Source organism: Lathamus discolor, chromosome 1 (genome assembly GCF_037157495.1).
Source record: "Lathamus discolor isolate bLatDis1 chromosome 1, bLatDis1.hap1, whole genome shotgun sequence".
Classification (NCBI taxonomy): Eukaryota; Metazoa; Chordata; class Aves; order Psittaciformes; family Psittacidae; genus Lathamus; species Lathamus discolor.
The window spans coordinates 45,046,415-45,072,423 of record NC_088884.1 but is presented as its reverse complement, the minus strand read 5'-3'; the positions used below and the strand labels follow the sequence as shown (position 1 = coordinate 45,072,423).

Sequence of the window (26,009 nt, the reverse complement as noted above, 5' to 3'; positions counted from 1 at the left end):
TTACTCATAAACAAACCTGCGCTATAAACCCTACAGATACAGTGAGCTCAGTTGCTGGAACAGAGAGAGCAGGGCACTTTACCTTGTAAGGATTTCTACTGCTAATTTCAGATTAGGACATAAAACTCCAAGCCAGATACATTAAAAGGATGAAGCATAGGCTAAAGCAGGGAGGCACTCCTACATTTTAGGTCTGGATGATCTTTCTGTATGCAGCCAATTTCCTTCTCTATTAAACCAGCAATACTACCACACACAGAATTTGTGATTCTCTCTTGCACATGTAAGTCAAGTAAAATGGCTTCCAGCACTGTTAACAGTTCAGTGAAGTTCTCTTTCAGTTAAATGGTAGTTCTGGTGCAGGAAAGCAAGGAGTCTCCCCTTGACATGAAACCGGAGGTCTGATTCATCACTGGGATCAACGCATGAGTTCTGTGAGCAGTACTCATGAACTTCAACAGTTTGCAATTAGCTTTGAATTAGTAATTAAAAATAGACAGAAGTTAATATAAAAGGATGGATTCCTTAAAATGTTATCGATTTCTTTCAGCTGAATTAATCTCTTAAGTGAAAAATACCTTAAAATGCTAAATTTCTAATTTTGTATATTTTAATGTATTCTCATCAGTAATTCAACAAGGATGTCCCTACCCCAGGGATGAAGAAGCATGGTGTTTCAAATTGCCAGCTGCTGTAGCCAGTAGGTACTGATGGTCCACCAGGTGCCCTGGCCACCTGCTCCCCAAGTAGCCAGCACATGCATTGACCCTTCTCTGCACTCATGGAGTTACAAACGTACTGTGACATGTGGTAGTGTTTTAGTGCGATTTACAGGTGTACAATAGATTACCGAATAATACATTTCATCCAGAGAAGTTTCATGAGAAATCATGGTAATTCTGGAGACCAGTCCTCTCTCTGGTGATTGTAGTGTCATTAACTTAAATTTCAGCATTTTCCTGTTTCTTGCTTAGAAAATGCTATTTAGATGTAAAATTTCTGTCAGTTTCAATTGACTGCTTAGACATCATTAAAATATAGTTAACAGTTTGCCTCTGTGATATGCTAGGCATTTATAAACCTTAAACAAGAGTCTGTTCATCCAACATTTGATTATTCCAGTAGATTTCTTGGGAACAACTCTTTCTCCTAAGGCTTCAAAGAGAAATTAAGGAAGCTGTGTAAATTTTTTAAATTAGATCCAACACGTTCCTTAATTAAGTTGCCTGACTCATCCATAGATCTTTACTCTCAGACATTGAACAGCTCTAGTTAATATTAGAAGTTTTTAAGTCTTACTATTTGTAAGTTGAGCATGCAGGCTCAGAAAACAAAAAATGAGTATCAGGGGTATTTAGAGTGTTTAGGGTGTTATTACATCGTTTGGTGAAAATAAATGACATTGTGTGACAAAGAATAATGTATTGCATTTTTATTATTTAAACTAGCCTTTATATTCCATTTGACTTGTTCTATACAAAATATTTTGTATATAATATCTTTTGCCTTTCGTCTGACACTCAGAGCCTGTTTGTCTAATGGGTAATTTCATCAAGAAAATGTATAGTTTAGGACTAAAGTATTAATGGCACTGATCTCTGTATGTCACCATTACATTTGATCCCCCTGATGATTCAAATAATCAGCACTCATCTCAATCATAAATTTTATTTGATTAAGGTATACTGTGTAGAAGACACTCATCGCTGAAATGAAAAATGGAGCTTTTCTTCTTCCATTATTTTGTACGTGTGTGTGTGTGTGTGATTAACCAGTGTGCTAGTGAAAAATGACTACCTAATTTCCAATTCTGAATTTTGTGGACTTCTGCTGCCATTTCTTCATGACTGCGTATACACTGTTCCACCTCTTCATGACATCATCCTTCATGGGTGTCTTTTCCACCAAATATTATGACTGTGCACAATAACTTGGCCTTAGCATTCACTTAGGGTTTTCATTATAGCCCACCCTGGGGACCCAGCATAGGCAGTTTCAGGTCAGTCCAGTTTCTATGTGAACTCATCACGATTCTCAATGGCTTCAGACAGAGGCATAGTCACTTCTGGGACAGCAGAAATTGATTAACATGTGTCCCACAAGACAATTCATACCTCAGAAAAAGAGTAGATATCACTGTGCCTAAAGCCAAATAATCTGTATCCCACTTGAAAACTCTTATCCCTACTGACCTCATCTCAGGTAGCAAATTAAGACACTTTACAGAAGCTGTATAAATATTTTACTGTCCTTTTCACTAAAATACCATACAATGAACCCTTTATAAAAATCTTCTTTAGCAGTGAACTCAGCCAAACTTGAAATATTACTAACAAATAGAGCCATGTTTATTTCCGTTTTTGTAAATTTCCCTAGTGAACATCAGTTGTATTCTCCTTGTCTGCAGTTTTGCCCAGGAGTGATGTCAAATCATCCTTACCTAAAAGCCTCACTAATGTCAAACACAACTCTAAAGTCTTGCTTTGTCTTTCAAAGTGCAGTATAGCTCTGAGTACCAGTAATCGTATCCTTTTCAAATGTACTGTTTGATTTGATTTGCAACAGTATGCAATATAGTACCAAATAAGTACCTGCCTGAAGAAGGGAGCATGCTTGTGCTTGTTTTGGCTGTGATAGAGTTAATTTTCTTCATAGTAGCTAGTATGGGCCAAACCACAACAATGCTGAAGAAAAGACAGTCTTTTATGTTGCATAAAAGTATGTAATGACAAGTCATAATCACTGATATTTCACAGGGTGTGTTTATTTCATCCTGTGCAACGCACTAGCAGAAGGCAAGGTTTGAGAGACATTTAACTGGTGTGTAGTCCTAGATTGCCACATGGAGGAGTATTTGACCTTGTGCATGCTGCTAATACAGTTTGAAATTGGCCAATGCCATTGCCTCCTCAGCAATCCCAAATACAAGTTATCTCCATGAAAAAAATATTTGCATGCAAGTCAGCTAGCCTGGATCCTACCGACAGGATTCCAGGCAGAAGCTGATAAATTCCCCAGTGTATTAATATGAACGTTTGAAAACCAATTATTACTTCATAACCAATGAAATAACTGCACTGTCTTATAATGCTGTCAATCCTGGTGGTGTTAGGATGAGTTGGGCAGAGCTTTAGCTTCACTTTTATCTTCAATTTTGTTTTGAATCTGGGCAAGAATCTATTAATTCCGTATTTCCAAAACAAGCTTAAGACGTGAGGTTTATATTTTCCTAGGGAAAACAAATTAAGCCATTCTTTCAGATGAATCTGTTTTGGGGAGATTTACTCCACAGGTACAGGTTTTTATTTGCCTTGTAAAATCAAGATGTAAGTAATTCTCATATGTAAAATTTTGGCATAAAAAGAAATTCTTAGTATTCATAGCTTTAGAATTAACCTTGCAGAAAGAACTGCAGTGCTGCTAAAGTCTCAGCTGACTACAGTGATGTACATATTAAACAGCAGTAGCTTGCATATGAACAGAACAGCATGTTGTATTAATTGATTCTTCTTCCTTTCTACTTAGAAAAGAAAGAATGATAAATATTTTAAGTTCCTTTGATAAATTTGACAAATTCCTAATAATGGTTCTGTTCTTTTCTTTTGTTGGTGTTCATTCCTATGTAGCCTTCAAGAACTGGGAGATGATAGAGAAAAGTGTGGAATTCACATTTAAATAAAAGTAGTAAAAAAGCCCAGAACACGGGGTCTTCCATTTCTTTACAAGCAAACTTAAGTTTTAGATCACTGTCAACAGACTACTTGAAAAAATGTTTAGGTAGACCTTTTTGTGGGATCAGATTTTGAGACATCATAGTTATCTTTTAGGTGCTTTTGAATCCACACAGTGCCCCTTTAATTGGGTTTTATGTGTGCAACTTCAATTAGAATTTGTCATAGTGTATTTGTGACTACAAATAATCTCTGTCCTCTGCCATATGCAAATAGCTGGTTTTAATGGTTTTCCTAATTGCACATATTTTGGAAAAATTAATCCGATTGGATTAATTAAGGACCTTTTCTGTGCCATCCATCTTATGTTCCTGAATACTTAATGCTTATCATACACCATTATGTCCTAACTGTGCTTTTTTTTTTTTACAGTGATGTAAAATGTGATGCCTTCCCCCCCCCCCCAATTTTTTATTTACTGAATATGTAGGAAAATTCAAGTTTTCTATTTAATTTCTTCCCTTCCTACCCCATCTCTGAGAAACTAATGTTGTTAGTAGCTTTTAGACTGATCTTTAGTACTTCCTCCCTTTCTAGAAAACAATGCTGTGTTCAGTATCATTTTCTGTTTTCTTCTTCCAGTGGAGGAAGAAGAGGTATTCAAGGTTATGATATGGAGATTAGGATTGTCTGCTGTGTTCACCATGGTTGTTTTGGCTGGATTGGTGTCTAATTCTTGAGACAGACATAAAATTAGTTTTATTTTTAAACTTAACTCCTTTAGCAAATATTTTTAACACTTACTGAAAGACCTTTCAAGTTATTAGTCAGTTAAAGCTTTTGCAATGTTAAAATATATCTGGCTATTATATATAGCCAATTTATTATTATATTTTTATATATATTATATTACTATATTATTATATATATAATTCTCTAAGAGACTTGGAGCCTTCTTAGCATTACAAATATAAGGATATATGGGTATGTATCTTCAGAGGATTATTAAACCTTATTCAGATTATTCTGAGGATGAAAAAATTGATATATTTTATTCTATATCTAATCACATTTTTTAAAAGTCTTGTATTTTAAAGAATATTATTTTTATCCTTTGCCCTTTTTTATTCTTATTCTTTTCCTCATAAAAGTAAAGGACATTTTTATCAACAAGTTGCAAGGGTTTTTGTCAAATAAAAGCAGAACAAAACCCATTCCCTCACTGTTTTACAAATATAAGCCTATCTATCACAGTTTTGAATTTCTGGATAAATACAAGCACCTACCTATATGCATGCAGCTGGCTTTCTAAACAATGATCTCCAGCAGATGAAATATCCTGTCAGATTAACTGTAGAATTAGGGTTTAATTAATAAGGCACAGCAGAGGGAAAAAAGTAAACTTTTAGTTTAATGTATGTCTAAGGGAAATTATGTTTCTTCAGTAAAATGATGAGGAAAAGTCAGAAGCTAAAACATAAAGATCCATTTTCTTTCCTTCTGTATTTTATTATTCTGCAGACAAGGTGATCAGGCAGTGAAATAATGTCCCTTGATTCTCTGCTTCTTTAATGAGGGAGACTGCAATGGCCTTCAGGTCCCATAAGTTATGCCCAAGCGACTGCAAACTGCCAACTAGTTAAAACTGCCAGAAAATTACTTGCATTCTAATTAATTCCCCTGCTTATTTCTCTCTACCCATAACCAAAGGACTATTCAGAGGAAGAAGTAAAAAGTGAGAGTTCTGGTTTAATAGACTCTGAAGGTCCAAAATTAAAAGTTTTTCCAGCAAAGGTGTTCATCAGTCTTTACAGTTAGCTCAGTAGAAAATGAGCATGAATAATCAATTCATATTCAGTTCTAGTGCTACTTTCATCAGATTTGGTAATCATTTGACTAGTTCTCTAGTCCTTTATTTATATTGCATACCTTTGTTGTTCTTCCTTAATTTTCCTTTCCTAAACCTTCTGTGTCTAAACTTGTCATTTATTTCCATCTGCTTTTCTGTATTGTGCTCTCTCTCCTCTCTCCCAGCTGTTCTGCTCATATCACAAATATGAAAACAAAATTTAAGATCTTGAAACCACCGCCCTCCTGAACTCACTGAAATGTCTGCAGTCTTTTCTTAATTATTATCAGAGCACAGACTTTTCATCCCCAAGTTTTCTACAGCTACCTCCACCAAGCATTTTTATATCTCTATAAATCACTTCTTAATAGAAGTATAATATTCTGAGATGTCTGGGTTTCATTCAGGCATATAATTTTCTTTTTATGATGGCAATTAAAGGATGCTGAAGAAAGTTTATTATTGGCGATAACATCTTGCTTTCTCCTGCAGATATGGTTACCAATTATATTGGCAAGGATAGGTTACCTAGAGGGCAAATCACTAATACCAGTATTGCTACTAATCTAATGTTAGTATGACCATTAAAAAATTTTAGTCATCCATGTACATGAAATCTGAATATTTAAAGAGAAATTGAGTCTACATAATTTATGATTCCTCTAAGATATTTTACTCAAATATTAAAAAAGTACACATAGAAAGTAAACATTGGTTTGTAATGCACTCAGTTTTACTGTTTCTCTATGTTAATTTGCTTAAATCCACAGGTTTTGGACTTTCCGGATTTTTGGTGTTACACAAAAATCATTATGCAATAATTCAGATCTGGTCAAATGCTTGGATTTGAAAATCTATTCTACATTCACTGCCTTTACAGATTTACTGGCACAAATATGTATTGTAGATGGAGGATATGCCATGCGGAGTGGTACCTAATAAGTAACCAAAATCAGTTTAATAAAAATCTCATTTTGACAGATGCATCTGTTCTTCACAAGAACATTTAACTTCTTTAAAGCATTCAAAAGCCAGTTAGAAAGATTTCTGTAGTTAGAATGGTAGCATTATTTTATCTATCATATGATTTTTATTTTCTATGGGCTACTATATGTTCATTAACATTTATGTGCTTTTTTTTTTTCCATTCATCTCTCTCCATCTCATGAAAAGCATATCTGGGTAAGTTAAAACACCATGGCTGCTGAACATTCTCATTTTCAGCACCATGTTTATTTTCTATCTTTTATTCTTCTTTCTTTTTGTTTTTCTGTGAACCTTGTGTAACAGTCCATACAGAAAACTAACCCAAATGAAAACTTTCGAAGTATTCAAAATAAATGGTAAACCTCAAAAGCATACAAAAATTCAGATCAGGACTTGCTCCTGCAGGGATTAACAGAATGGATTAAATAATGGGAGACTAATTCTGGTGATTTTTATTTGATTTTTTTTTCTTTTAATAAACAGTTTTGGGAAGGTGTAAAGCCCAGAATCGTGAAGACATTTGAAAGTTTAAATCAGTGGAAAAATCCTGAGAGTGACAGCCTAGATAAATGAATGTTGCTAAAGCATATATTCCTAGTTACATCACAGAAGGCTTGAGGTTGTAAATACTCTATGAACCCAGACTACACAATTTATACCTTTTTGGTTGAGCCCTCATGCTCTCTAGTAGTACAATAATATTTTATTTGTGCATATACTTTTACTATTTTGGTTTTCACTAGTGCATTTTTTTTAACCTGATACCAAGTTTAAAATCTTCATCTCCTCTTTGATTTATCGCACAAATGTTATATTTTCTTGAATATATTTTGTCATTTATTGAGAAAAATTAATTCATTTAAAACGCACAAGCTATAGCTTTCTAAAGGTATAAGGATAAAAAACTCAAAGAGAACAGGGGTTACCACATTCATTTAAATAAATACATAAAATTTAACTTGGTTTTTATTACACATTTAATACCATTATTAATTTATACAAATTCAGCTACCTTATTTTGTCATACAGTGACTTTAGCTGTAGGATTCTAGTCTGTCTTAAATATTTAGCAAACAACAATAGAAAAGATAAAATCCAAATCCAGCTTAATTGAATAGAAATCTTCTCTTCTGAATTTATAAGTCTTTGAGTATGAGTGTGTCTGCTTTCAAGAGGCAGATGTGCTTAATCTTAACTTGAAATCATGGGATTACTCAGACAAATATAACATATTTGGTCTATCATTACTGTCTACTTCTCTGCCAGAATTATGTAAAATATTTTGTGGTAAATTAAACATTCTGGTACTGGTGATAAATCGTGATAGTGTCAGAGGATCTACAAGATAAACACTTTTGTTTGTTACCTTTTTTAAGAAAACATCTATGAGTAAAAGCCATTTCGCAAAATCTAAATTGCCTATTAGCCAAAATTTTTAAAATAAATTCTGCTTGTATTTTGCAAACATGATTCGACTCTTGATTTCACCATGCCTGCTTTTCAGTTCATCTCCCATTTATGATTACATTTTAACTAAGACATCATAATATGTTTAATATAATAGCCCTTAGGACTTTTCATGTGAACCCTAATAGAGCTATCAGAGTAAATGCTATTATTTGGAGAAATGTGAATGGAGAAATCTGTGTTGAAACATTGTTCAAGTTCCATCAAGACAGTGTCTGGACTACACAGACTGTATGCATTATGTACATCAGAATTCCTAAGCTGTTATTTCTTGTTTGCTTCATGGGAGGGAGCCTCTTCTTCATAAAGAAAATTGAATGTCACTGAATGACACTCTTTAAATCAAGATCTTGTTAACTTCCCACACTAAGACTATTTAAAGATTATTCTTATTTTTAATGAAGTTTATTGCATTTTATGTAATGAGTTGGTGAGGGCTGCTCATAGAGAGCTAAAGTTTTCCTAGTGCAAAGGAAACATATATATGAAATAGCAAATTTGCAGGATAATAACATAATTTTGCTTTTTTGTTCCCCTGTTCCTTTTGCTCCTATGTACCTCTGCTGTTCAGAGGGATAGTGAAGCATTCATATTCCCCATGGTATGAGGCAGTTCTGCTCTCAGCTTGGTAGGTTGATTTGTGTGCTAAAGAAAATGGCCCAATGTAACAGCATCTTTAGAAAGTAATTTTGGGGAGGACCAGAAGTCAGTGCTAGGGAGGCAACCTCACTTCTCTGACACACAACTTGACAACTTGGCGCTATATGATTTTTCTTTTCTGTCTTTCATAAAAGAGTGATGACAGACTGCTTGATGAGGTACTCTCTCTAAAGCAAATAGATGCATCTCAATTTTTAGATAAATGCTAAATAGCTGATGTTCATGAAATTTCCTGACTTTACAAAACCAGACTGAGGGTATGATATATTTTAAATAAGATATTGCAGTTATTCCCATAATATCACCAAGAAGAGGCTTTTATTGTTGATCAATAATAATGTTATCTTTAAAAATGCAGCTTTAATTTGGAATTAATTCCAGTGGTAGTGATTTAAAGCCCTATGTGCAAAATAATAGCGTTTATAGTAATGCTTAATTAATGTCAATTCTTCCTCATCAGCTTGTTTTCATATGTTGCCAAAAAACTAAATGAGCATGGAAATAATAACATTTTAATTACCTCCTTACCAGTGCAAAGTGGACACATTATAACATGTAGTACTCTTCTGACAAAGTCCTAAAATGAGAAAATCTCCATGTTCCCCTGCAGAGCATCTTCCAAATTACAGAAACTGTAAAATGATGTTTGCAATCTCCAAACCCTATTTTGTAATGGAAGAAAGAGGGAGTGATAAGCTTTACAGTATTTGTCTCTTCCTCTTGTTTTTGTAAAGAAAATTGAAACACAGTTGCCAGCATTTGCCCTTGAGGACCTTCTGTTTTCAGGAAACCAGTGACTACCCCACAAGGACAATAATTCATTCAGGTTGTTATAAAATATTTGGATTATATTCCAAAATAGGCAGATCACTGGATTAATTTTTCTGATGATTTGATGATTTGATCAAAACAATGCATGTTTTCTCCTTTGTGACACTTTCAACTTATTTTGAAAGAATGGCATTCTTTTTTAGTGCTTGTTCATATAAAAATCCCAGAAGTTTATTTGACTGCCAGCTAAAGAACATCTCAGTCAAAAATAGAAACTCTTGGTTTAGTTCTGGTTTAGAAATTATAGGGTCAGGTTGTGCAGATCTCCTAGTGTGTATTAAAAAGTAGTCAAAGAATAATGTTCAAAAGTAAAATGTAATTTAAATAAACTTTAATATTGGAGAGTTGTTTAAAAGAAATATCTGAGGAAGGGAAGTATAAATTCTGAAGTATATAATTCTTTTCAAGGGAAAGAAATATTATAAAAACTCTCTAGTATTCCACCTCAGTGAGGAACAACCCTTATGATGCCTGTATTCACTGTGCATGTCCAAGTAAAGGATTTAACTTTACATTAAAAATATTTTAAACCCAAAACACTTCCAAAGACCCTTTGGATTACGTTTATCATACTTCAGTCTTCAGTAATAGCATATATATAAGGCGTCCAATTTCTGGCCTGGACCCATTTTCTTCAGACAAAATAAATAACCACAACTGTATTTCCTTTAGCTCTGTGAGCCTGACTGCCTCTGAAGTAGCAGAAGTGCTTTCCTGCTCTGGGAGAATGTATTTGTTTGAGAAGCATTGGAATAATGCTAATCCTCCATACCAAGCCTCAGGACAGTTCAAATGTTGCAAGGTCACACAAGACTCCTTAGAAATATGTACTTTATAATTCCAGCATAAGGTATTAAGTTTTTCATGAAGGTAAGACCCTTAAGTGCCAATGCCCCTTCTGCAGGCACCTCACTTCCTGAGGACATGCAGGGATTTCACACCAAATCAAAGAAATAAGGCACACATTTTAGTAAGGATTATGCTTTCTTACAAAGTAAGTATAGCTCTACATGTCTTTGGACATAATATGCTGGGCTGCATTAAAAGGAACGTGGACAACAGCTTGAGGTTAGGTGATTCTCCCCCTGTACTCCACTCTCATGAGACTACACCTGCAGTATTGCATTCAGCTTTAAGGGCCCCCAGCATAAGAAAGAAATGGACCTGTTGGAGTGAGTCAAAAGGAATGAAAATGATCAGTGTGCTGGAGCACCTCCTGTATGAAGATAGGCTGAGAAAGTTGGGCTTGTTCAACCTGGAGAAGAGAAGGCTCAGGGAGACCTTAAGGCAGCCTTCCAGTCCCTAAAGAGGACCAACAACCTCTGGAGAGGGACTTTTTACAAGGGTGTGTAGGGATAGGATAGGGGCAGGAAGAACTTCTTTACTGTAAGAGTGACAGAGCACTGGAACAGGTTGCCCAGGGGGGTTGTGGAGTCTCCTACACTGGAGATATTCAAGGCCCGCCTGGACAAGTTCCTGTGTGATGTACTGTAGGTTACCCTGCTCTTGTGGGGGGTTGGACTAGATGATCTTTTGAGGTCCCTTCCAACCCTTGAGATTCTGTGATTCTGTGAATGGCTTTGACGAAAGAGGGTAGGTTCAAGTTAGTTATTAAGAAAAAAAAAATCACTGTAAAGGTGGTGAGGCACTGGCACAGGTTGCCCAGAGAAGTGGCTGCCCCATCCCTGTCAGTTTTCAAGTCTACTGGAAGGTGTCCCTACCCATGGCAGGAGGTCGGAACTGGATGAGGTTTAAGGTCCTTTCCAACCCAGACCATTCTATGGTTCTGACATCTGAGTGACATAGAATAAGCTATGCTGCAAAGGACGTGTGGGAAGAGAAGTTAGATAAACTTCAGTAGTGCTGTCAAGTACTTGTAATGTTGCATATTACTACACCCTAAGCACAGAAAATAAAGCAGCTGCCTTTCTATTAATATTCAGAGCTAGGGATTTAAACATGTATGCAAAATTGAATATTTGAATTCCATTCCCTACTAAAGTCAAACTCTCTCAGCCTGGCCCCTTTGCAGTGCAGAAATCCCCAGAGGAGTCCATACAAGTAAGATCACTCTACTGCTTCTACCTTTTGTGATTTTGTAGTACATATATTTGAAATGCTGCTAAGACAGTGAAGAATTGCCAAGGGATAACTGAACCACAAAGGCTGTAGTAATAAAGGAAGACAGATCAAAACTTAAACTATAATTCCAAGATTTTCTTGTTATGTGGGAATGTAAGCAAATTTTAATACTACATTAGCATAGTCCCTGTCTAATTTGATTTTCACTGCAGCTTGTTGCTGAGAGCATTCTTTTGTGTTTCACTCAGTAGGAGGCAGCTGAAAGTATGTTGTTAAATACCGGGGGAAAAAAAAGACTTTTGAATGACTGCTTTTTCTATGCCACCACCACAGTGGGGTTTTATTCCTGCTCCAGGAATAAAAATGTCTGGTCAAATGGTTGAATATGTTTAATCTCATTTTTCTGATAGTCTAGCTGACTGGTCTATACATAACTACCAAATATTTCATACCGCTGTATTAAAAGTACATGTTAAGCTTTGAGAATGATGTTTTACATATATACTCACTGCAAGCCAGAGAAGCTGCAGATGCAGGAATTTGATTGTTATATGGTCAACTCAATAGAAATATATCTATGCATATGTATAAAATTTAGAAACCACATCAATCTATAATTATAAAAATATATATACATCAGTAAAGCACATGCATTTCTTCCTTATATAAGCAATAATAATTAAAAAATCTAACATGGAACTATCAGAGATACAACCAACCATTAATTAGCCATGAATGGCTTATTTAAGATGTAGAATAGCTGTACTCAAGACACCTTAGAATTGTACACAGCTGGTCCAGCAGGTTTAGTGTTTCAAACACTCAGACTTGACAATGTTACTACTACGATTCACTCAGGTCTGGAGGTTGGCAATCTGGGGAGTTTCTGGGCCATTACCAGACCAAAGCTAAGCTAGCCTCAAGAGGAATCCCTCAGTTTTCTCTGTTTGCTAATGTCTTCTATTGTATGTGTGATCCTTATATACAGGGTATCCCAATTCTCTACTGCTTCAGCTAAGAACAGACAGAAACCTTGCCTTTTGTATGTTGGGTGTTTAAAGGGATGTCAAAGCGCACCAAGAGGAAACAATCCAAAAGGGGAAGGAAACCTATTGTTCACTGGTGTTTTCTGTGTCTTTTCTATGCCTGTCATCGTGCTTCACTGTTGTTACCCTTAACAAAATGGCACAGCTGCGTCTATATTGTCCCTGCACATACCTCTGCGTATTTAACCTTTTTTGATCCATTTTTAGACATGAACTTCTGGAAGAAGCTAGGAGAAAAGGTTTGCCTTTTGCACAGTGGGATGGGCCAACAGTGGTTGCCTGGCTGGAGGTAAGTGTTGGCCATAACTTGGAAATGTAAGTCACTTTTCCAGACTGCTGTGTTTGTCCTTACAGATTCATTAAGAGACTGTGAAGTGTCCTCCTCCCTCCCCTCTGCACAGAGCTGTGAGCACTAAGCAGCTTTTGATACTGGATGGTGTATATCAGAGGCTAGAGCCGAAAAAAAGTAAACCAGGATTGCACGGGGAGATGAGGACAGGCAAAAAGGCTTATCAAGTGCACTTGAATCCCCAAGTTTTTGAAATCTGATAATTTCTCAGTCTCTAAATATCTAGGAACTCCACAGACAGTATATGTAGGATGATGTGCAAAGTTAAAACCAGAAATTAGCTTTCAGATTTTATTGGAAGTTAACACAGAAGCTACATCTTCAGGATTTTTAATAAATTTAAAGAATTTGTAACTTTCTGTCTTTTAAAATGTAATCAGGGGGCTGATTGGCCTAGATATCACTCAGAACGTGATAAAAAGGTGTTCGTCTCTGCACTTTCACCTGGGATGTGGCAGACCTAGACTGAAATGTCTCTAATTTGACAGGCAGTGCCTCCATCTCTGAAATCCAGTCTGTAGACAGCTCTCCTTTATTTGGAGCACCTAAATGAATGGATTTTGGAACCTGTCCAGAGAAACATTCAGCAGAGCTATCCATTAATTTTGACAAAAAAAAATCAATGGAATTTTTAGGTGATGGAACTGTTCAAAAATTTTTACCCAGATACCGAGGGGAGGAGAGGAGTATGATCTTATACAAGTACACAGTTACTTTGATATGGCAAGACTATCATTTCAGTAGAGGTACAAGATTTTGTTGCTTCAAGGAACAGGTGTCTATTTGTTGTCTATACGTTGTCTATACCAAGCATCTCTATGTATTTTCACCTCTTCTCATGTCTGCTGTAGTTATCACCTGTTGACCATGAGAATTTGCCAGTTTTCCCCTTCCATTAAAAAATAAAAGGTCCCTCTTTAAAGCTTTAATAGGACTATGTTCAGGGAATAAATGAAGGGTGAGGAATGAAAAAAGCTGAATTTCTGCAGAATTTCTGCTTCATATTGGAATTCCTGAAGGCACCTAGTGAAAAAGAATAAATGAAAATTGCAGAAAGGCAGTTCAAGTGTTTGCACATGACCTTGGAAGATGGGATTATATCTTTCTTCCCAAAAAGTATCACTGTTAATATGAAATGTTCATTAATTTGGCTTCTATGTGACTTTTTCATATGACTTTTGAGAGTTCTTTAACCAGATTTTATCAGTTGGAGATATTCAATATTGCAGTCAAAGCTGATTTGCTGGAAATGTGTCCATAAAAAGGTCTATACAATTCTGAATACTGAGAAAAATTTGCCCTTGATATCCTCCAGGGTGATCCAAAATTTAAAGACATTTCTGACAAGTTAAACCCTAATCTTTTCTTCCCCACTTTATTCTTAGCTGTAAAACAGGATGTGTTTCCCACTGTCCCAGAGAGTGGCTGTAAAGAGAAATTGATGTTTATGAACTTCTTGGGAAATATGATTCGAGCAGAACAGGAAAGCCAATGAGGAACTTTATGTTGCAGTATTAAACGCAAATTGAATATTGATGATAAAAAGAGATGACAGCAGAAGTCCTCTATTTACTCAGCGAGCATCAGGGCATTCAGTCAGCATATAGACACTGTGTGGATTTCATACTCTACTGGGGACAATATAACATGTGACCCTTCGACTAAAAACCAAAATTAATATTAAAGGAGACAAAGACCCAAATTAGAAGTATGTGTGATCACATTTGTGACATTGCCATACCTTTCAGGGCTTAACTTTTCAGCTTTTGTGTTTATTCTGGTCATTTGTACATGGCACAGACACAGTTGAGAACTGTGGGTTTTCTGAACTAATCCTGGAAAAGTATATCAATCTTCATATCTGGGTTCTCTTCCTGGAACAATTACTGTACCTTCTATTTAGGGACTGTTTTCACCTTAATTTTATCTTCTGGTAGACAGCTGTTTGTTAGACAGAACTAATGTACCTAATTTGTTAAAGAATTAATTTACTTAATGAGCAGCAAATATTTGAATCTGTTTCTGCAGGGTGAATAACTCACAGTATTTATGCTTTGTATCTTTTCAATTGCATGTATAAAAAGAAAAATAAAGTAAAATTAAATGAGAATATTAAATGGAATCATAGAATCATAGAATAGTTAGGGTTGGAAAGGACCTTAAGATCAACTAGTTCCAACCCCCCTGACGTGGGCAGGGACACCTCACACTAAAACATGTCACCCAAGGTTCTGTCCAGCCTGGCCTTGAACACCGCCAGGGATGGAGCATTCGTATCTTCCCTGGGCAACCCATTCCAGTGCCTCGCCACCCTAACAGTAAAGAACTTCTTCCTTATATCCAATCTAAACTTACCCTGTTTAAGTTTTAACCCATTACCCCTTGTCCTGTCACTACTGTCTCTAATGAAGAGTCCCTCCCCAGCATCCTTATAGGCCCCCTTCAGATACTGGAAGGCTGCATGAGATCTCCACGCAGCCTTCTCTTCTCCAGGCTGAACAGCCCCAACTTTCTCAGCCTGTCTTCATACAGGAGGTGCTCCAGTCCCCCTGATCATCCTCGTGGCCCTCCTCTGGACTTGTTCCAGCAGTTCCATGTCCTTTTTATGTTGAGGACACCAGAACTGCACACAATACTCCAGGTGAGGTCTCACAAGAGCAGAGTAGAGGGGCAGGATCACCTCTTTCGACCTGCTGCTCACGCTCCTTTTGATGCAGCCTAGGATACAGTTTTCTTTCTGGGCTGCGAGTGCACACTGAAGCCAGCTCATGTTCATTTTCTCATCAACCAACCCCCCCAAGTCCTTCTCTGCAGGGCTGCTCTGAATCTTTTCTCTGCCCAACCTGTAACTGTGCCTGGGATTGCTCCCACCCAGGTGTAGGATCTTGCACTTGTCATGGTTAATCTTCATGAGGTTGGCATCAGCCCACCTCACAAGCGTGTCAAGGTCCCTCTGGATGGCATCCCTTCCCTCCAGCGTATCAACCGGACCACACAGCTTGGTGTCATCGGCAGACTTGCTGAAGGCGCACTCAGTGCCACTGTCCATGTCACCGACAAAGATGTTGAACAAGACCGGTCCCAACACCGATCCCTGAGGGACACCACTCATTACCAGTCTCCAGCCAGACATTGAGCCATTGACCACAACTCTTTGCGTGCAGCCATTCAGCCAGTTCTTTATCCACTGAGTTCTCCACCTATCAAATTGATGTCTCTCCAATTTAGAGACAAGGATGTTGCGTGGGACAGTGTCAAATGCTTTGCACAAGTCCAGGTAAATGAAATCAACTGCTCTGCCCCTGTCAATCAGTTCCGTAGCCCCATCATAGAAGGCCACCAAATTGGTCAGGCACGATTTCCCCTTAGTGAAGCCATGCTGGCTGTCACCAAGCACCTTGCTATTTTTCATGTGCCCCAGCATGCCTTCCAGGAGAATCTGCTCCAAGGTTTTGTCAAGCACAAAGGTGAAACTGACTGGTCTGTGGTTCCCTGGGTCATTCATTTTCCCCTTCTTGAAAATGGGAGTTATATTTCCCTCTTTCCAGTCATCGGGAACTCCACCTGACTGCCATGATTTTTCAAATATGATGGACAGTGTCTTAACAACTTCATTCACTAGCTCCTTCAGGACCCACGGACGGATTTCATCAGGTCCCATGGACTTGTGCATGTTCGGGTTCTTAAGATGGTCTTGAACCAGATCCTCTCCTACAGTGGGCCTAAGGTCTTCATTCTCAGTCCCTGCATCTGCCTTCCAAGACTTGGGTGGTGTGGTCAGAGCATTTGCCAGTGAACACTGAGGCAAAGAAGTCATTAAGAACCTCAGCCTTCTCCAAATCCAGGGTAGCCAGTTCTCCCGATAGCTTCCAGAGAGGGCCCACATTGTCCCTAGTCTGTCTTTTATTTTCAGTGTACCTATAGAATCCCTTCCTGTTATCTTTAACATCCCTAGCCAAGTTTAATTCTAACTGGGCTTTAGATTTCCTAACCTGGTCCCTACCTTCCCGGCCAACATCCATGTATTCTTCCCAGGCCACCTGTCCTTGCTTCCACCTTTTATAAGCCTCTTTTTTCCCCTGTAAGTTTCCCCAGCAGCTCCTTACCCATCCAAGGAGGTCTTCTGGCCCTCCTGCTGCACTTCCTTCTAGTTGGGACACAACACTCCTGTTTGTAGCAGGTAGATCCTTGAATATCAACTAACAGCCCCTCTAGGGCTATATCCCACCTGAAGAGGAAATACATTTTAAAGCTGTGGTCAGTTTCCTCCTGGCCCTTTGTTTAAATGCAGCTGGGTATAATCTACATGATTTTGGTTTACATTTTTTTTTTTACTTTCATGAAAGTTTGTATTACAGTTAGTTGGAATTTGCTCATATTTTTAAGATTCAGACTAGCATTGAATGGAAGGCAGTGGCTAATTCTATCAGTGGAAAGTGCTGTCTCTGCTTTCCAGATCTGTTAGTGAATATACTGATGGCGTATTTTGACTCATTTCCTTGAAGCTATTAAGAGAAAAAAATAATGAAATTATATAATTCTGATGGCCTATTCAAGATGCACAAAGCTAGGCCTGTCTGTTTTCCATGGTGTTATCCCCACATTCTCAGTACTTATGGCACTCACTGCTTATGTCCTTCTCACAGTTTTGCTATAGCATAATGTATTTAATACTGTGACAACAACTTCCCACACGTGTATCCCTGCTATGGAATTATCTCCTTTGGGAGCAATGAGCTGTAGACACTGACAGTCATTAATGAGGCAGCACAAAATGAGAAAGCTATATCTATACTCAGTAGGTCCCAGAAAAAACTACTAGGAGTAGAGAATACCTCTCACAAGAAAGACTGTGGGGAAGCAAGGGGCTGTTACTGACCTAAGTTGGTAAAACTAAAATAAGGAGTGGAAAAGCATAAAGTCAGAAGTATCGTCTAAATCCTCAGGTAATGTAGTTGGGCTTACATTTCACTGCAGCTTCTAGCCAGTATGTCTAGCTGGGATGTGACACCATACCAGACTCTTCCCAAATTCACAGTAAGCTCAGTCCTCACTAGGTTGGTATCTGGACTGTGCTTGATTTATTTCTACCAATAACAACTGAGAAGTCTAAGATTGTGCCCCATGAGTACACCATGGGGACTAACATGGGAAGAGTAAAAAATGGTTTGGTACAAAAGTAGAAAAATTACATAGTCGATTCCTCTTAGATTGTTTTCTCTATATGATAAGACTATCAAATGGGCAGTAACATTGACTTGTGCCACTACTTACTCATTGAAGGCCTGGGAAAGGACGAGCCCAGATGATAGAGATACACAGTTCTGATATTATTCAAAGCAACCCTTGCCTTAAAGTTGTGGTTACAATAAAAACAACAAAAAGAATTCACATGAAGCCATGGCAATTACAAAACTTCAGAAACAATTTTGTTTTATTAAAGACTATGGTATTCATAATAATTTGTGTGTATTACCAGGCTTATTCAGATTGATAGGTGTCTTGATGGTTGATTTCCTTTGAGAAATGAATGTGTCCTTTCTCTCAACAGCTCTGGCTAGGCATGCCAGCCTGGTATGTTGCTGCCTGCCGTGCCAATGTGAAGAGTGGAGCTATTATGTCTGCTCTGTCTGATACTGAGATCCAAAGAGAAATTGGAATCAGCAATCCTCTTCATCGCTTAAAGCTCCGATTAGCAATCCAGGAGATGGTATCACTGACGAGTCCGTCAGCACCTCCAACATCCAGAACAGTGAGTCCTGTTCAGATAACTTTTTCTTCCCCTGCAGGAGTCTTCAGAAAGTCTTTCATAGTACAAGGGTGGCTCTGTGGTAACACACACTTCACAATCAGCGGGAAATGTCCTACACAGACTTAGGAGGACCTGTTCGTCACTCACTTGATTGTTGATAGCAGATATTCTAATTTTTTTTAAGTTGTGCTTTTGATTAACCTTGATGTTCTCTAAACAACCAGTATTGAGCATCTTATTTGTAATTTTACCTGCATTTTTGCCTTCCTCTTCCTTCAAGTCATCCAACCAAATCAGATTGTGTTTCAATTTGTTTGTTTCTCTCTTTTGTTTGGGGGAGTGCAGTGGTGGCAAGGCAGGAGTGGGGAAAGGTTACATAGGAGCACAGCTCTTTTGAACCTTGTTCCTATTCCCCTTTTTTGCATCCTTTCAGATGTTATCTAATCTGTGTAAGCAGACTTAGTTCATCATGCTTTTAAGAGAGGTGATTGGAGGTGTAAAAGGAGAACTGGAGCATGTGCATTTGGTGAGGAAGGGAGGGAGAGTAGCAGCAGACAGTAAGGAAGCAAGAAGAAACACAGAGATACAAGTCTGAAAGGAAAAAAGGGTATATATGAAAAAGAGCAAGAAAGTAGATTAGGGGAGAGTAAGAATTTATATTCTATAAATAAAAACACCTTTTAGTGCAAAATAAAAATATAACAGGCCAAACTGATGAGATAAAAAAGAAACAAGATGATGGGAGCTTCATGCTGAGAGGCTGATGGTGATGGCTGTGAAAGAGGCAACAGGGACTAAAGAGACTAATAAATGAATTGGGCTTGATCAAATGGGAAATATGGCATAGATGTGAAGGACAAAGACTACTACTTAAGAGTGCAGCCCAGAATTCTAATAGTAAGATAATAATAATTATTTTAACAATATTATTCATGTTTTCTAATCTGTTATCTTCAAAGAATTCATGGTGAAAATTGGAACTGAGATACCTTTGAGGGGTACCAGATCCACTGAGCTGTGTAAGCAATGGGCAACAGGACTCTAATGTTCCTATTGACTGGCCTTTTATCTTTAACTTGCTAAGGTTCTTTAAATATTATAGTTCCCCCATTTGATATTTTCTCCCATCAGCACAGTTGTATATGTCATAACCAAGGTAATACTATGAATTGTTATGAATTTCACCAAAATAAAGCAGTATACACTCAACATCATGTTGAATTACTAAACAAAAATAATTTTTATTTTAAAAGCACAACAGCATATTTCAAAACATAAGAGCATTAACACTGAGACAGCAGCAGATTCAACATAGAAACACTGGTGATAATTTTACCTTGTTTTTTTTTAATACTCCCTGAGTAACTGGCAGCACAAAGCTGCCCTGCACTGGAATGTGGATTTCTGAGTCCCAAGTCTTTCTGTATCCTCTTTTTCTCAAGAAAGGAGTTAATTTACTTCAGCTTTCAAGAAAATAACAGCAGACTTCCACACCCCCTCCCTGCCTCATCAGAGTGTCCTAGTAATAATCTAACTGAAAACAACAGGATGAGGAAAAAGTGTTTTATATGTGAATTCTCTCAACAATTTCAATTTACAGAAACCAGTTAGACGTAATCATTATTTAGATTACAACATGAGCATGTGATGTGTGCAGAATATTTAGGCTGGAAAATCTTTGAGGACCGAAGCTTACCTCGAGACAGAGCCATGAGCTAAAGGTTGTATGTGCCATTTGTGTGTGAAATGAAACTTTAATTATTATTCTTTCCTTTGTGATGGTGCTCTGCCAGATTTCATCCATCCGTTTGAGTTGAAATACTCCATCGTGTCTGCTCAGAACCCTCTCATGAATACAAAACAAGTTGTATAAAGCTGTCTTTAGTTGCAGCTCAGTAGAGGCAAGAATGTGGTTGTGCTGATGGTGATGCTATGCGCTGTTAACTTACAGTGGTGCTGCCTTTCTTCTTTACCACTGCTTACCTAATGTGGATCCCACCTGCCTTCCTGTGGGCCTTGTCTGTAGCCCTCAGGCAATGTTTGGGTGACCCATGAAGAAATGGAAAATCTTGCTGCTCCAGCTAAAACGGTTAGTCTTTCCAATTTAATTTAAAATGGTTTCAGTGCTTGAAAGAGAACTAGGATGTATCTTTTGTATCACAGATGCATATCTTCTGTAGGATGCTTCCCAGGCATGCCATTAGAAGTTGCAGGGAGTAGTGACATTCAATTTAAAGAACTGTTACATCGTTTCTCAGCAAAAGAAATTACACACTGTGCTGCGATCACAAAAATTGTCTTAACCTAAAACCAGTATTGGAGTTTTACAGTACATAATGGTTTTACTGCCAGTGTGAAGCCTTATTTAATGAAATGAAATCATTGTGGTTACAGGTGCAACATTTCCCCTATACTCTATAGTGTGTCTTCTAAATATAGCTTTATATCTGCTGAAATAGAAAGAAAAAAAAAGGCTTCAGAATGGTGAATTATACAACTCAGTTTTTTCATTATGTTAAGACTGTGCATAGTCTTTAGTATTCATACTTGTGTATTCATGCTTTCTGATACAGGGTTCATGGAGTGCATCATTTTTATATTGATTTTTGTCAAGCTTCTTCCTGCTTTGGGGGGGGCGGGGAATGATGACATAAATATTAATAGATTTTATTCAATAGTTCTGACTTTTATCTATCTTTTACTTGGGAAGTATAGGGGTTTGCGTTTTTCTTTTAGCATTACATCATAACGACTCCATGACAGTGCATATAAAACATGATACAATCCTATAGTGAGATGTCTGAAAATCCTATCTTCAGTTTAGGAAACTTTATAGTCAGCCCCATCCACAAATGTCGGGGGATGTACTGAGGCTAAATTTTGATACAATAAGGACTTATTTCTTAGAAATTTATGCTTGCTATACTATTATAAGTTTTCTCAGGAACACACATGAAGCAAATTCTCATCAATATTTTTTTTTACAACTGAGCTCATTTTCAATTTTATTATTATTGGTAAAGATAATACAAATACAACAGCACTGCACTGACCAGAAGTGGAGCTGATCCTGTTTATCTGGCCAGCCAGAAAAATACAGTTTTGCCATAAATAAATTTATAGAAAAAGCTCCTTTACAATACATTGACAAGAAGACAACTTCTTATTGTGAATATTGTAACACCTAACTAGAAATGAAAAATGGCATCTGTAATGCCCAATTTTGTAAGTAAATAGTTGTGTTTGATTGTGAAAGCATAAAAAGTGGTTAAAATAATGCTGTAAAGTTAAACAAGCTCTAATTACTTTATATCTTGAAAATTAGCTAGATTTGCCCTAGTAAGATTTTACGGGTTTGGTGCTATGATTTTAAAGGTAGTTTAGCCCAGGGCATTGCCACTCACTGGAGTTATTTTACTGGCACATTTTACATGTATGCTTTCATTTGTAATAAGATTAACATACACATGAAAACCACATCTTTTTATAAATAACTTTTATTGTCTTTTTACGTGCTTTACTAATTGCTTCCTGCTGATAACACAGAAAGAATCTGAAGAAGGCAGCTGGGCTCAGGTATGACCCTTTCGTATGATTTTTTTTAATGGAATGTTAATTAAGAACGTTATCCGTATGCATAGAGGAGAATAGTATTGTGCCAGTATCTCAATGATTAAATTGTGATTTACATGTTTTAGAGTTCTAATATAAAGAAAATATTCTCTGGATAGGTTTGCTACATAAAGCACAAAGAAATACACATGCTTTAAATATTTTTCTTAAAAGAAATGGCTACATTCCAGAGACATCTTCTACTTCCCAGCTAAATCTAGGAAAAATATTTTCCTCATTTTGGAGAATAGACTAATAAAATATGCCAAGAGTTTGAGATCTAACATTTCTAAAACTGCACCAGATTTTTTTAGAACAATTGTACATATCATACCCAACTATCATTCTACAAATAGTATTGTAAAATTGGGAGAAAATTTTTCACTTTAGTTAGACTATCAATTACTTATATTTTTCAACTTCCCTCTGTAATATATGCACTGTTTTATACAGTCTTACTGGCTTTACTTATAGGATTCTTTTTCTCTTCAAAATCTCACAAGAATGAGAGACGAAGGGACTATATTTTCCCCCACAGAAAATATATCCAGCTTGCACTCTGTTAACCTTTTGTCTAGAATGACAGGAGACATTCAAAACAAAACCAAAAAAATAGGTAGGCTTGAAAGTGTGCTCAAATCTGAGCACAATCCTACTGAAGAAGTGTTAATCTTGCAGTTTGAGTTCATTTCTGTTAAGTTTTAGTGGTACAATATAATTGACAACAGTGAGATGAAAAATCTATTTTGCATCTCTAATTGTGCAACCCATATAAAAATAGCTTGTGTTTTTTTCTTCTTCACCTCACCACAATGAAGTAGCTTAATGCCTGAATGCTAGGAGGAATCTGGTTTGCTCTTGTCTTAAAGAATTAGTTTATTGAACTCCACTTATGACAGTTTTAAGCTGTTCACAGCTGAAAATACTTCATTAATAAAAATTTATTTGGTCACCTGCTGTGATGGATGATGAATGATGATTAGCATAAACTTGTCTGACAAACATAGTAATCTTTTAGTCTCAAAAGGATTTACAGGGGTGTAACCATGAAGTGTCATTAGAGCCTGTTTACAAAATCCTAGCCCCCACTAAACTGTGACACAAACTTTGGTTGAATCACTGAGGCCATGTTTGTATTACCAAGTAGGAATTGTTTATCAATCATAAATATTCTAGAAGGTCAATTGAAAGCAAGTAAAATTAAGAAACACATTTCAAGTGTGTAATTTTGTTTATATTTAAAACTCAAAACTGAACATACAATTTCCTGTTACAAAAAAAAAAAAAATTGCTTGAAGTCTACGAATATAAACCAAGACACAACAGGCAAAACTGCTATTAGTGACAAATATCTCAAAGTGGTTTCCACCTCCAGTGTCAAAACAGAATGTGGGTTTTTTTAGACATATTTCTAAGCTAGGATGTCTCACTAGAAACAAGCATAGCAGATATTATGTCTTCAGTCTGTGGTGCAACTTTGAAGAAACTAAAGAATATATTTCCCCTGTCCTTTCTCTTTCCCCTGTAGACCCTGGCTTATGGTGATATGAACCATGAATGGATAGGTAACGAATGGCTCCCCAGTCTGGGTTTACCTCAGTACCGAAGTTATTTCATGGAATGCCTGGTAGATGCAAGGATGTTAGACCACCTGACAAAGAAAGATCTGCGTGTGCACTTAAAAATGGTGGATAGCTTTCATCGGTATGTTGGAATAAAGACTACACCTATAAAGAGGTTTATGTGTCTGATGTAGTGCTCAGTACTGCACAGAATAAAACTACTTACTTACTGCTGTTCTGGTGTGGAAAACCACACAGAAAAGTGAGTGCTGAGTGTCAGAAATGTGAATAGTGTGGGATTCCTTTAGTAATAGCAACCACATTGAAATTATGTTTCTTAGAACTAAAGATACTGGTACAGATAAATTTCATAACGAGGGGGGAACTATTAATGCATAAATAAAGCCTTGACAATACAGAAACAGTAACAATTTATTAAGTGGTTTAAAGTATCAAAAAGTGGTAGACTAAGATTTGAAGCCCTAAGATCTCATAATAATGAAAAACTACTGTGTGTAGTGCATAAAAGCTATTAAGAGTACAAGCAAATTGACAATTGTTCAGGTTACCTAGGGATATAACCAGGAAACTAAATTGGAAATATGGAAATAAAGACATTTAGACTTCAGGGAGAATGATGTTTATGTGACAAGAAGTGGAATTTTTTTTTAATGTACTGTCTGATTTGTTACTCTTTTAAGGTCTGATTTGACAAAACATTTCATGGCTCACAAAGGCTGAACTTTCCTGAATACCATTTTTAATGTTCTGGGTTTCTTGTACTAGAACATTTATTCAAACATATTCATTTTGGTTTCATTCATTTCATATTTTTGAAGTCCGTGTTGATTTTTAACTGGTTTTGCTCTCCCCTCTGTCCTCAAGATTTGCTACATGGGCACCATGAAACACCTCATGTGAAATGCAGGAAATACATTCTACATATGTTCCCATCTTCAAGATTATTAACTCTGTAAATGTTTCTCTTTAAATAACAGAACAAGCTTGCAATATGGAATCATGTGTTTAAAGAGGTTGAATTATGATAGAAAAGAACTGGAAAAGCGAAGAGAAATGAGTCAGCATGAAATAAAAGGTGATAGTTCATGGGAATAAGTACTGGGAATGTTTCTTCTTCTGAAGCTTGGCACTACTAACCCTTTGTCAGGCCATTTTAGCAAAGCATTTAACCATGTGCTTTAAGTAAAACTAACCTAAGCCCACCTATCTTCAGAACACACAATATCTCCCTAAATTACGTACAGTTAAGTACTTTGCTAAATCGGGGCTGCAAGTGCAAATGCTGTTTTCATTCATACATTTTGTTAAATTGGATTTTTGAACAGATTTTATCTTATTCTAGCCTATTGCAGTCTCAGATGCAGAAGGCCAAGTAGCCTGCAGCTTAGAGGGAGGTGCTGGAGGTACCATGGGGAAACGGGAGCACTCAGGACCCTAACACTGATCTCCTGATATCAAAAATCATTGCCTTTGATTTCTTACTTCAAAATATGTATCATAGAATATGTTGCTTAGAGGGGTGGCCACTGAGACGGTTGGTATATAATAATAGTTCCTAACAGACCAGGTGTTACTAAATTTAACAGCTGATTTTGAGTTATTTTTCTGTGCAAAGCTCTCTAGAGCATCCCAGAATATTTTTCTGCACATATACTTCCTGTTATACATATATATACACATATAAAAATATATATATATAAAACCAATTAGGGTTGTTGAATTTTTTTCCATCATCAGAAGTGAATTTTTTGATTTCCAACTCTAGCAACTACAGCAGTTAGCTAAAGAGCTAACAAAAAGGAATTGGAGGGGGAAATGGCTACAGTGAAAACATGCATTTGCTCAAGTGAGATGACGGCAGGCAGTAACACAAAGGCTATTGTTGTCAGTCAGCCTGAGTGGGTACAGCTGGAGACTGAAGGGTAATTGGGTACTGGTCTCAAATTCTGGTGAGTCTTCAATGACAGTCACAGCTATGACACGGGCAATAAACCATAGCCTCGTTCACCCTGATGCACACATCAGGATGTGTGCATCCATCAGTTTGACATGGTCCCAAGTGGGATTTTGTCTCAGTGATCCCTGGCTGCCATACTGTGTTTCAGATGATCCTGACCCCA

At 37.0% G+C, this 26,009-nt stretch overlaps 1 protein-coding gene across 2 annotated transcripts in view; it reads left to right on the top strand.

The window, feature by feature from the left end:
• PPFIA2 (PTPRF interacting protein alpha 2) overlaps positions 1-26,009 on the top strand; it is a 127,549-nt gene that overhangs the window by 92,129 nt on the left and 9,411 nt on the right. For both annotated transcript variants that reach the window (XM_065669600.1, XM_065669609.1), the window contains 6 exons: positions 12,801-12,882; positions 18,494-18,694; positions 20,721-20,783; positions 22,241-22,270; positions 23,835-24,010; positions 24,867-24,964. In XM_065669600.1, coding sequence (XP_065525672.1) covers positions 12,801-12,882; positions 18,494-18,694; positions 20,721-20,783; positions 22,241-22,270; positions 23,835-24,010; positions 24,867-24,964 — 650 coding nt within the window. The remainder of the gene's footprint in view (positions 1-12,800; positions 12,883-18,493; positions 18,695-20,720; positions 20,784-22,240; positions 22,271-23,834; positions 24,011-24,866; positions 24,965-26,009) is intronic.